At 36.9% G+C, this 13,253-nt stretch overlaps 1 protein-coding gene across 17 annotated transcripts in view; it reads right to left on the reverse strand.

Moving 5' to 3' along the window:
- The window catches only part of LOC112992367 (protein PRRC1), a 65,144-nt gene that overhangs the window by 37,780 nt on the left and 14,111 nt on the right, over positions 1-13,253 (reverse strand). For all 17 annotated transcript variants that reach the window (XM_064500525.1, XM_064500526.1, XM_064500533.1 and 14 more), the window contains 4 exons: positions 11,095-11,197; positions 6,685-6,848; positions 4,711-4,814; positions 2,079-2,181 (listed from right to left, as the gene is read on the reverse strand). In XM_064500525.1, the coding sequence (XP_064356595.1) occupies positions 2,079-2,181; positions 4,711-4,814; positions 6,685-6,848; positions 11,095-11,197 (474 nt within the window). The remainder of the gene's footprint in view (positions 1-2,078; positions 2,182-4,710; positions 4,815-6,684; positions 6,849-11,094; positions 11,198-13,253) is intronic.

Raw genomic sequence — 13,253 nt, forward strand, 5'->3', positions numbered from 1 at the left:
TATATATAGATTAGTTCACATCACTGCTCCACAGAGATGGTGACAATTATTTAAGTAGCAAATTCACATTGCTATGCTTATTTCTAGGTGGATTGGCCATGGCTCTCAAAGAAGTTGCATCTGTTTAATTATTTTTTCCTGTAGCTTCACATCTTTTCTACACTCTTTCTGAGAACACTGTGGAACACAGAGATTGCTCCTGATTTCTCCTTTTGCCACTCATCAGCTTTTCAAAGTTGTAAGAGCTCTAAAAAATAAAAACTAAAAGCAATTCCTCAAGTGTTCACGCTCTTGGAATTGATATTTTTTAAAAAAAAGTAAAGCAATTAATATTTGTTTTCTCAAAACAACCCCCTGAGGAACAAACCCTAAACAGTTTTGTTTTTAAATTCTTCACAGAACCACACATTTAAAAAGAGATTTCAAACCAGAGTCAACTAATGTATGACTCATATCTGCCATCAGGCAACAGGCAGTGGCTGGACTTGGGAGCCATTCCCAGTGCATGCCCAAAAAAATTGTAATCTCACAAAGATTTCTACTGCCTATATTTAAGAAGTGCACAGTACTGTGTTATTTTCAATGGGATGAACCATGATATTTCCAAGATTTAATTTTTACATTTCAGAAACTCTAAATCTTTGTCAGAATAGCACAATCAGAAGAGGAAATCCACCTTGCCTTTTAGGTAAGGGTCCACATGTTCATGCTGGAATTAAACCCACACAGATTTGGAGAAAAGGTATCTGCTATTTATTAGGAATGAGTTTTAGGTACACTAACAAATGCAGCGTGCTATCACCTTGCTGGTAAGTAACAAGTATCTAGGTTTTACGAGCATTATTAAAATCTGAGCGATGAGATCTCAATTTATAAACTTGGGCCAAAATGAAACGTAAGCTACTTCATTGAATGGCTAATATGTACGTGTGCACACACATACACACTTCACCAGTACATCACTTTGCTGACCTTAGCTGAAACTCAATACATATGTGAAGTAAGGTAAGGAAAGGAATACAAGCCTCTACTTGGGTAAGAGTGCTTTCTGCACTCAGTGCACTTGGTTAAGGCATTACTTAAGCTGCAAAGATTTCTTCACCTGAGGAAGAATGAGTATTCTCATTTTATCTGTTTCAATATTTGTGAGGGCTTATTTTGAAACACTGGAATGGACGGATGGAAACGTTACATTGATTAAAATAATATTCCCCTTTTGAAGGATTTTGGGGGGGTGGGGGGAAATGTTAATAGAAAACTATAGCTAGTGCTACCAAGTGCAGCGATTTGCAAATGAGAATCTTGAGCAAAAATCACTTTGCCATGAATGCCTAAAGATTTTTAATTAATACAAAAACATGACTTAAAATTCAATACAGAACCTATTATGTATAATCTAACCCAAGCATCTGCGTTAGGCTACTGGAAGTGAAGTAGGCTGCATTTTGATTCCTTCTCCCCTCCCCTCTATTTACCATCTATAGCAAAATTGAAGCTGCAGCCTAGAGTGCCAATACATTCTTCTTAATCCATCCAAGTCTGTTACAACTCAGAGACTGCCATCCTTCCCAGCAAGGCAAAGAAAATGATGAGAAAATATAATGAATCAGCAATAACCTGAAAACTGTATTTTAATAATTTCTTTCAAACACTTTTTTTTTTTTTTAAACAGAGAGCAATTGTGTTTCTCATACACACTCTAGAGCATGATAAAAGTTGGCTTTTAGCAGTAGTAATTCAAATTTAAGACCAGCATTTATATCCTTTATGAAATCATATTTTCAAACTACCATGCACCTACATGTTCCCAGGCTATTTTTCATATTTTTAATTTTAAAAGTTAAAAAATTTTCTATAATGATGTTTTTCTTGAGAAAGTGGTTAAGAGCAGTTAAAAGCAGTTAATAACTACCTTTCATATTTACAGTGAGGTAGCTTTTATCATCATTTCATAAATTAAAAAATTTCAGGTGGAGCACCAGCATCACCAACAAGAACTGGCATCATAAATGAAATTAAAACCTAAGTCTTAGGCCTCAACTGGTAATTCTATGTTAGTAAGAAATCAGAAAACTCACCTGCTGAACATATTGTAAAGGCACTGGTGTTGCTTGGGTAAAAGCCTCCAGATGAATTCCATGAACTGGATCCTCAATAATCAGACATCCTATGTCAAACCACCTGCAAGAACATGCAAGTTACTTCTGAGCAGTACTGAGTATTACCTGATTGAAGAACAACAAGTTAGCAGTTGAATTCTGACTTGCCCGTTTTACAAAACTTCAGTAGGAACTCCACAAACACGCAGACATATGTAATAGTAAGTTTCAATGTGTTCTGATACTTTTTCAACTAATATAAGAAAAATATTGCAATATACATTTATTTAAAATACATGCAGATGACAAGGAAGCAAGGGAAGCTGGTGAGGGTATATACAGATAAATTCTTTCAGACATTATGCCACAGTCTTCAGGCAATCTTTGTATGAGTAAGTATTTCTCGTTAAGATAACCTCTAACTTTCAAAAAACCCTATTTTCCATTAATGTTCTATATTCAGAAGATGTTATTGCTATGTCTAATCTTATTACAATCATTTAAATGGTCTATTCAGAGAACAGTTATGCATCTTTCAGAAAAGACAGTGCATGTTCCAGTAAAGGCTACTGAAACAGTATCTGAAATGTTTCCCTGTCTAGCTTGCAGAAACATTAAATCATTCCTCCCTATCAACAAACACTGACATGATCCAAACAAAACCAAAGCCAATGCATCATCATTAACTTATTTTATTCAATTCCCATAACAGAGTTTTACAGCTGAGATGCCACAGGAGAAATATTGTCCAGGGAAAGCACAAGCACAAAAACAAGACCAGGAATCATTATAAGATTTAGAAAGGAAAATATTATCGCAGCTGTTATTTTATACATACTATATACGTGTGCCCATATGAATGGTATTTTATTCTTTAAAATGCCGGAAGCTGGCTGCTGCTATTATGAAAAGAAATAGGAAGAATCCAATTTTAGTAAATGATTGGCTGTGTCACATTAGAGTAAGTGCTCAGCAAAGTCAGACAGGAAGAAGTATTTACTCGCATCTTTGCAGGGAACAGAGCACTGGAATGCTCTGTGACAGAGGACTACTCTTGCATGCAACTAAGAAAGACTGCTGAGAAAGGTTCATGGTTACAGAAAAGTTGCTTTGAATTAATAAAGGAATTAAACTCTAAAGGGAAGTATACACATAAAAGACTTCGCAACCTTCTTTGCAAATATATTTGGGATATGAAATTGGAAGGAGAAGTAATAGCCTTCAGATAGCTGAAGCACAACTGACAAGTTCAGCTGCGAGTAGTGACTGATGCATTAAGTGTTAGGCAAGGGAGCTCTTAGGACTGGTGGGTAGTTACCTGAAAACTCTTTCCATCAAACATGCATAAGTACAATCAAGAATATAAATAAAACACAGACTGAATCCCCAATATTAAGACTGTAACACTACAACACCCATTTCAGAATCACTGTTAATCACTTACTAGCACCATGACCTATCATTTCTTTGCAGAAGCAAAGGGTCAAAAATACTCCAATTGTTTTTCATAACACTAGGCAAGGAAAGTTTCAATATCTTCTGTCATATGAAAAATCAAATCATGCATTAAGTTACTCTTTGTTTCTATTGTAATTAGGACCAAACTTAGAAGATTCTTGGGGCCTGTAATCTGTGGACAGAAGAGCTAGCATTCCTTCCAATGAGATCAAAGTCCTGGGTCAGCTCCTCCATTTTGACTACTTTAGACAACATTTTTAGATTTACAAACAAGTAAATTCAAAGGAAGAGAAAATTATTTTGAAACACAGATCTTGTTGTAATAGTTACTCCTTTGTGGAAATAGGACAAAACATCTAAATCAGACTGGAACATGGAAATAAATACTAAACAGAAAAATTAAAACACTTCCTAATTCCATTTACTTCAGAAAATCCACTATTCATTTCCACTGAGGATACTAAATGTACCTTCAAAAATGGAGCAAGAACACAGTAAGTGTTAAAAAAAAAAAAAGAAAAATGCAAAGATTAAAAATATTATTTAAGTTTGTGTTTTAAAAAAAATGGTATTAAGAAAAACATGATGTTGTCCTAAATGTTTTGGAAATTGATTACAAAACTTCAAGAATTGTCTGTCAAAAAAGGTGTTAAGAAATCAAGCTGTCATATGATATTTGAAAAAACAATTATGTCTGTGCAGGAAAAATGAAAATAGTACATACTTGGTGAAAGGAAAACGGATCATACATTATCTGAAAAAACCACGTTACTACAAATGCCAGAACATCTCCCAAAATACTTTCTGAATTGAATACAATTTGAGAGAGAGTGAGTAAAAGAGCGAGCTACTAGCCAATTTCCAATTTTTACAAGTTCTTACTTTTGTCAGTTCTGTATAACTTCATCATGTTTTCATACTGTGAATCCTGATAAATCTGACAGAATTTTGTTTACTAAACTGTCAAGACTCTCCAGACAAAGAGCTGAACACCACCACCAAAATCAAGTCTGCCAAAGCAGTACCGTAGACAGGCTGTTTCTCTCCTTTCTTCTGCCTAAAGTGATACTGCTAACAACTGTTCGTAGGCCCCCTGAGCCAATAAAGAATACTTCTTTTCCTTCCCTCCCAGGAAAATATGCAAGGTTCTCACTTGTCAGGAAGCAATTCCTCAATGAAGTTTTCTACGGATACTGCAGGCTGTTTTTCATGTATTACTCCTGTCCGACGCAAGCTGTCTATTCTTTCTTGGGCTCCCTAAATGATAACATAAGCTGTTAGACAACGTTCTCTTTGAAATCCAACGCAGTACAATACTTAAAGCAGCAGAAATTTAGAGGAACGTACTTTTCATGTTAAGCAGAACATATATATCAGAGATTTGGAAAAATGACTCTTATTTTGAAGTAAAACAAAAGAAGTATGAAAACACAGCTCATTCTGGAATTCCAAACACACACACGGAAGGATAAAACTAATTAAATATTTCTAGCTTGTTATTTTTTCCATGACAGAGACTTAGATTTGCATGCAAAGAATTCCCAATCTGTAACTGTACCAAGTTGCACTATCAGTTAAAGTGTCAGGATATATTTCTGTTACTCACACAGACATTCTTATAGTTTACGATTTGGCTGTTTTCAATCCTTTACAATGCGACAGCTTTGGATCAGCTTTGTAACACTAGAGAGAATCTCTTTGTCTCTCCAAATAAGGTTTAAGAATCATTCACCCCAAACCTGTTGTCATCTGAAGTTGTAATAGCGATACTACTACCACAAAGAAATGGCCAGACTGGTCCGGAAATGTATACGTTATTCTCCTTTACCTCGATACAAAATCCGATTGGCTAACACACTATCACGTGGATGGGGTTAACCGAACACTGCCCCAGCTACTAGGAGAATATACTTCCTTGCAAACCTTTAAGTGATTTGCTTGCATTTAAGAATCAGGATACTAAGTAGCTTTTGCAGGTTTTTCTGGCTATTGGCCTGGAGGCGGTTGCACTTAAGCATACCCAAGGAACATCAACTTTTTAAAAGGCTTAGTGAAACAGCCTTTGCTAACCTCTGCTCTGAGCCAGCACAGCTGTTTGTGCAGTTGTGCAGCAAGTTCCTACTTTTCAGGATTACACCAGTTCCATAACCCACTTTACCCTTGCAGCCACACAACCAGCAGTGACAGGAGACTGCAGAAGGCAACGAAAGGTAGGAAAAAGCAGTCAGAAAACATAACAGACTTCGGCTTTGCCACTGAAGAGACACTGTTTGAATCACTGTTTGACATGCTTGTTCCTGGAGTAAGATCCTATCCAGAGGAAGCAAAACTCAGGGGAAGGACCAGATCTCAGCTACAAAAAACTGTGCATGCATTTTAACAGCTTCCCCCCGCCCCTCCTCTGTATATCTGTTTCTGAACCTGATAATTCTGAAAATCTTGCACTATAGTAAAATACATTAGTTTTTACCTATACCCTCACACATGTCTAAAGGTAAAAAGGAAATCAGGGTGACTATCAAAACACAGGTATTCAATTCTCATTAAACATTCCATAAAACAAGGGCTTTCATCAACTTTTCTCCGTGTCCGTTCACATGCTGATATTACAAACCAGCCATAACTTCATTAAATTACAGGGTCACTTTACAGACTGGTAATATAGCTCTGTTTCAAAAGACCCTTGTGACAAGCCTTGCAACAAACTATGTTAGGTCTACAGAATTAGTGGGGAGACAGTCTGAACCTCAGGGTCTCCTCAAGTTTCTAGTAATCCCAACACACTGCGCTGACAACAGATTGACAAGAAGTCTAATATACTTTGAAACTACAGTATTATGACAAAATATGCTAAATGGAGTGGCAATCAACGACAGTACAAAAATGATGACATATTTCCACTCTTCATTTGCTGTGAATGAGTTTGCAGCAAGAAATAAACCATTTCAAAAAGCAGCTTCAAAGAGATCCAATGATCCAGATGGCACAAAAAGGAAAGATTTACTATTCCTCTAAACTGATTTTCCTTTTATGGAAAATATGATTCCTCTGGGTGAACTTTTCCACACTATTTGCATTGGAGCTATTGTCTTTTCAATGCCTTTAGTGGTGCTATATGTCTACTTACTTTTAATCCAGCAGCATAGCCCACAGGCTGTGGTGCAATGTTAGACTGCGCAGCCTCTCCAGTAACAACAGCCATTCCAAAGACTTCTTGAAAGGCATCTCTAATTGCTGCAACTTTTACTTCTTTATTAGAAGTAACCACTATGTCTAGTTCTCCCCCAGTTCCTGTAAAAAAGATAAACAAGTATATTTATCTATAAAAAATGGAATGGAGGAAATATATATTATTTTATTACATTATACAAACACACACACTCCCTTGTTTCAGTTACAAAGCTAGTTCAAATACATTCTGTACCTTAAATTATGCTTCAGTTGGTCTCTCTCATGTACCATACAAAACTTATTTCATGAAGCAGAAGTAACTAAAGTTAAGAAGCAAAAGTGAGGTGACTAGTTAGATGATTTATACATTGAAAGACAACAGGAACTTAGGGTTGCTCAACATTGAGGGAAAAAAAGGGGTGTGGGGGGGGTGTGTGGGGGGACACAAAAAGCCAAAAGCCAGACCACTGATTTGAGAAGGCAATTCATGACTTTAGGAAATAACTTTTGCATCCACTTCTGAAGGTTCTGTTTTCATACTCTGCAGAGTGGTAATGAGTGTTGGTGATACAGAAACTCTTCCTTATGACAGAGACCAAGAACACAGATTCATTTCACAGAAGACCAGAAACAACTGTCAAATTCCAAAAGCTCATATTACTGTCTAGATGTCCTTGGACTGTTAATTCTGTATCATTTTATTGCTTTTCTGCCTCTCTAAAGATTCCACAACTTTGTGCCCCCTCCCCCCCCCTTTTTTTTTTTTTAAGACATGAAACCAAAAAATTGACAGTATTTCCAAACATATTGAACCGTAAAGAAGGAAGAGTTTTTATTAAGCTTTTTACCATAAAACGTAAAAGCCCATAAATTAAGAAAAATCTAACACTACTCCAAAAGACTCAAACTCAACTGTAATGCACATTCGTCTATATTACAGTTGGATCATTTTTACTGTCAAACTAAACTTATTTTATCCAAAAATCTTGGAAAACATTGCATTTAAACTCTGATTGTCCTTGCTGTGACAAACTATTTCTCGAGAGCAGCTTAAACATTTTTCAAACATAGAATATGTCACCACAAAAAGTTCCGTAAGCAGATTAGGAATCAGACAAATTCATGAGCAACAAGTTCACAAACAGGTACTAAGAGTAATAGGTAGGGATGTACCCTTTATCATCCCCTGCCCAACGACTGTGGATGAAGGAGGAGTCCAAGCAGAACGGACTACAAGAGCCACCAGATTGACCAATATTTCCTAAATAGCATCTCCTGCTGCTGGAAACAGAATACTGAGCTACAAGAACCACTGATCTGACCCAATAGGGCATTTCTTATGTTTTCACAGTGCATTTGATACTGTTTAAACGGTGAAATCAACATTTTGACAGAAGTAGCAGACCACTAAAGAATCAGTCTTTTAACCTGTTATTTCTCAGGCCCTCTAAACATATAAAAACAAGTTAAGCTACATCTTAAAGAAAAAAAAGGACAAAAGAGACCAGTGGTTTTGCTTCTATACACTAACACTCCATCTAATTACACCTGCTGATGAAATCTACAGTATTTATCCCAATCTAAGAAAAATTCCCATGTTGGTAGTAATAAGCCTGAATCTTACATTCTAAAGAAAAGAACAATTTACTCTTTAGCTCATATTATTCAGCACACCTCGATTTCAGGAAAGATTTTCTTTTTACTAAGAATTACCAGAGGCATGACAGAACAGTAATAAGACATTATGCAGGGGGTTTTAGGTTTTTAAGTATCAATTGCTTTGCTGAATGGAGTTGCACGTACACATCGTTGAACATTGGACGATTACTTTAAATACTGAAGCAATAGAACAAAAAAGCAATACAGAAATTATTGCAACTATCTCTTTTCACCAATTCCTTCACGATAAAACCAAGACAGTTAATGTAAGTAAATAAATGCTTAACATTGGCCAACTTTTTTTCTTAAGTTAATCTTGTTTGAGTGCCCTAGGACAGAAACCGCTAAGAATTTTTAAGGCAACTAAAAACTAACTCGTAACATACATAAGAATGGTAACTCCATCCCTACTTTCTGTTCTGCACTAGCAGAACATAATCTACATTCTTCTGAACTCAGGATCGCCACATATCAAAAGCATGCCTTCTTTCATCACAGATACTACAGATGAGGAAGGAAGGTATTACATGCACAAAAAAATTTCCGACTGGATCTGTCAGGCACTATGGTAATACAGAAATACTAAAACCTAAAATATATGAATTAGATACTTATAAATTCAGTTGTCACATCAAGTTAAGCTGTTTCCTGAGCATGGGATTTCATTACACCTTAGATATTGTAAGTTGAAATGACAGCTCCACATATAATTCAAGATTCACTGTCCCCTTTCATTACAAAGGCATTAGTTTTTATGTTTATGCTGTAACTAAACTTCTTCTGTGCAAACCAAAGTCTTCCAGTCCAGGTGCCTGCCTCAAACTGAAATCCTCGCAACGTGACATAGAGAAAAGTTCAGCTGTTTTCAGAAAAGAGATTTCAGAAAAAATATTTGCTCACATTAAAACTTTCTTTCAACCACCTCATCCAGAAGCTTTAGTGCTTCCAGGCTTTGGTGTTAGGAATCTGAGATTTGTTCAGAAACGCAGCAGCGGTGAGAGAAGGGAAAGAAGCCAAGTCATTTGCTATAGAGGACATGACCTTTGCTGATCCCAGAAATGTTTTCTGGGAGGAAGTGAACACTAAGTTTTTGAATCTCTGCCCTACTCCCACAGCCTGCAATTAAAAACTAAATGCAGTATACTAACAGTCAAGATGTATACAGCAGCTTTCATTTTCAACATGACTTGAGAAACTTTGAGAAAACCACAGAATTCACTTACTTGAACCGAATCTTACAAGCAAAGCATTTTATTAAAGACTTCCTACTTTAGGTAATGCTATCCTGTCTGATGAATACTGTGTCAAACTACCCAAAGATCTCTCATCCGATTGTGAAAAATCCTACTTCAAAAAGCAACTGTTAAGGCAAATGTTAACTACAGTTCCCTGAGCTGTGCATAATCAACATTTACTGTAGCTTTGCATTGTCCCCAGCTCCTCCTGTCAGCAAATACTTTCTCAATTGTTGGCTGGCCTTCTCAGTGACTTCATATCCCACTATCTCTCCATTAGCAAGCTGCTGGGATGTTTTCACTTAAATTTAAGACCATTAACTACTATTCAGTAATTAGGTCACCTGCCCCTTTTATTTCACATATTGTCTGCTGCATTAGTATGATAGTGCAGCCACATAGTTGGCTGGATCACAAAATAGGTCCAGCTGAAAAACTGCCCAGAAAAACAAAAAACAATAAAAAAAGTTATAGTTACTTCTCAGCCAAATCAGTTTCCTGATCTGCTTCACTTGCATCCAGACAAAAGGCTGTACTGGCACAACTAAGAGGGAGGACTGCTTACACTAGTACTTACAGGGTAGGGAGCCACTCTGGTCAAAGTACGCCTTTACTTCCATGTATTAATGAAGCAGCAATCTCAGATCACTTCTAAAGTGACATAGAATATATTCTAATCACACACACACACACACAAAGTACTGAATACTACAGCTTCTCCTTCCCAGAAATTTTCAAGCTGTAATGGAAATGCAGTGCTTTTCCCTCCCAGCTCAATGCTCGGCAATGCTTCAGACTTCATCACACTGTTTTAAAATTTACAACTATTCTATATATATAAAATCAGGTACTATTTCAGACTTGCCAAATTTCCTAAAAATATTATAAATACTATCGGACTAGAAAAGTGGAGCAGCTGCAAGACAGTTGGAAGCCTCAAAAGCAAGGTAAATACCTCTGCCCTATGCCTCTCTGAGCTTGTCTACTGCCTTTTGGATTCTTTTAATCTTAATGTGGTGACCCACACAGTAGTATTCAAGCAGGCCATCTGATAAGATTGATTGAGATGATGTATTTTAAACTCAACATTGTAAGATGACAACAGGCTCAGATGGAGCAACTGTGGGAGAAAGGTAAGAGTATGGAACTTAGAGGCAAGATCTCTTCACTGTTTTTCTTTAGAATTTCCTCATTTTTCACAAATTGTACTAAAGGGGTAAAACTGTGCAACTGTCTAAATTGCAGTGAACACAGAAACCAAATGAACTTTAAGAGAAAGTGGAAGAGCAGTAAGCCTTTACTAGAGTGATGAGTTGGAAAATACACTTGAGAAATCAATACAATATTGTGACTTCAAATCGACACACCACATATGCAAGTGTACAAGTACTGTGACCTATTTATCATTTACTATTACTTTGACCTATTTATGATTTACATTTGTTACTCAATGGTTTGTCACAAATACTTACTGATATATGGAACCATGCCAGGATCCAGCGTTGTGATCATGGTCTCTACTGAATGTTTGGTTTTATCAAGAACAGACTTCACCATGGGATTCCCAGCTACACCCTAAATTTAACAAACAGATTTGCATATTTAATCTGCCTTTTCCCCAGAATCCTAAAAATATTAGCACCAAAAAAAGCCCACCCCCACCCTTCAAATATCAAGCTGCTTTGGGTTTTCCTCACCACATGCACACTCTGTAGCACCTATTGTATGGCGCTCCTCAGCACAAGTGTCCAGGAGGTGACTATCACTCTATATGACTCTTCAGTTAGAACACATAGTTCAAACGTCATCTTTATTATCTTCTGCATTAACACATTACTTCATAAACAAAACATCCCTGTCAATGATAACAGTCAGCACACTTGATCTAGTCATATTCTGGTACCAGAAGCCTCAAGCATAAAGTTGTAGGTTCCCAATATTCCCAACACTAACTATAGGTATCATCAGGTTAAGAGGCTGGATCTAGTCACTGCTAACTTAAGTTGAAGAGTCTCTTTTTTAACCTTTTTGAAGACAATAGGATCTATTTTTGAATGGCCCATTACTAACAAATATTTCTGGAGTAACAGAGCTGAAAGTTCTCAATTTATAAATAGGTTCTAAACAATACTGGAAACATGTCCTATACTCTTCAGCCAAATCGTAGGTGGAGCTGCTGACAGACTTAAAAGTTCATTAAATACGAATACAAACACTGTCCTGTGTCTTGCAAATAATCCTAATGAATGTCTGTATCTCTTCACAACAGTTTATGTAAACTCAGATAAGATCACAGGGTGAAAGAAGAAAGACACCAACACTGAATCACTAAGACATAAGGCACTGGAACCTGTTTTAGAGAAAAATTTTTTATATAATTTCTTCAGTAAATAGATTGCTTTAAATCTCATATTAAAACTACATATGCTTATATTTGCTTAACTAAAGGGCAAACATTACACAGGAGAGCACTGTACACATACATTTTTCTGCAAAGTGCTTACTTAGTATACCTACACAATATTTCAGGGAACAGCAGAATTAGAGAAGCTATTTTGAGATAATTAAAACTGCCGCTCAGCAAAGCTTCCCCCCACCCCATAAGTATGAATGTTTTCTATTTCTTTGTTGCAAGTTTAGCAAACAAAAAAAAACGCACATTCATAAAACTAGCGAGATATTTTATAGCTAGTAATAAGGATTATCATATCTCATGCCTCACATTGAAATATTTTGCTACTGGATCCAGGTATTCTTCTCACCATTGTGCAGAGCACTAAGCTTGAGGGCCCAATTTGGTAAAGAAAACTAAACAATTACTAATCTTACCATAATTATGCTTTTTCAAGCCAGACCCCCCCTGCAGGCACTCACTCCTCACGCACACAACCCCCAAAACTTTTCTGAAGGGCAGCATTCACTGCATAATACACATATTCTTGTGGTGTCCCATATCATTCTCACACACAGGAGGCCATTGAGCACAGGGTAGTTACATCCCTCCTTCAGTTCTCTCACAATTTGAAGTCTGCCTGTTATTTGAACAGAAACCAAGGGCATGCAGTGCCCTCAGCCTCAGCGAGATCCACAGCATCAGTGAAATTAGGAAGCTCCAGCTCTAGCAGCTATCCAACAACGCAAAGGCAAGCACTACTCCAGTTATCGCTTCCAGCCTGGCTGCCTAACTAATCAAAAGTATGTTGTTACACATCTCCCAGATAATCAGGTTCCTGAGCAGCTGGAAAATGCTTCTTCTCCCTGTGGAAGATGCCTTCATATTCATTAGCCTACCACAAGGAGGCAGAAATAATCTATTTGATACCAATGCAAAAAATAAAGTTATTGCAGCATTGCGAGCTGATATAAATCCAAACTTCAAATTCAAATGGAGAACGCTTCCATGTTGGCAGACTGCAAGCACAAATCTTTTGGAACTTGGGTCCTGACTACCTCCTTTCCTCCAATGGTCAAGTATAGCATCACTATCCAAGCTTCTCTTTGATGTTATTATGCCTAAGCAATTTTGGAACTGCTGTGAGACTGCTTAGCCATCCTTGACAAATCCAAGGTACTGAGACTGCCTCATTCAATTCTAGTCCACTCACTTGTCAATTTTAGGCTTTCAGAGTCT

Source organism: Dromaius novaehollandiae, chromosome W (assembly GCF_036370855.1).
Source record: "Dromaius novaehollandiae isolate bDroNov1 chromosome W, bDroNov1.hap1, whole genome shotgun sequence".
Classification (NCBI taxonomy): domain Eukaryota; kingdom Metazoa; phylum Chordata; class Aves; order Casuariiformes; family Dromaiidae; genus Dromaius; species Dromaius novaehollandiae.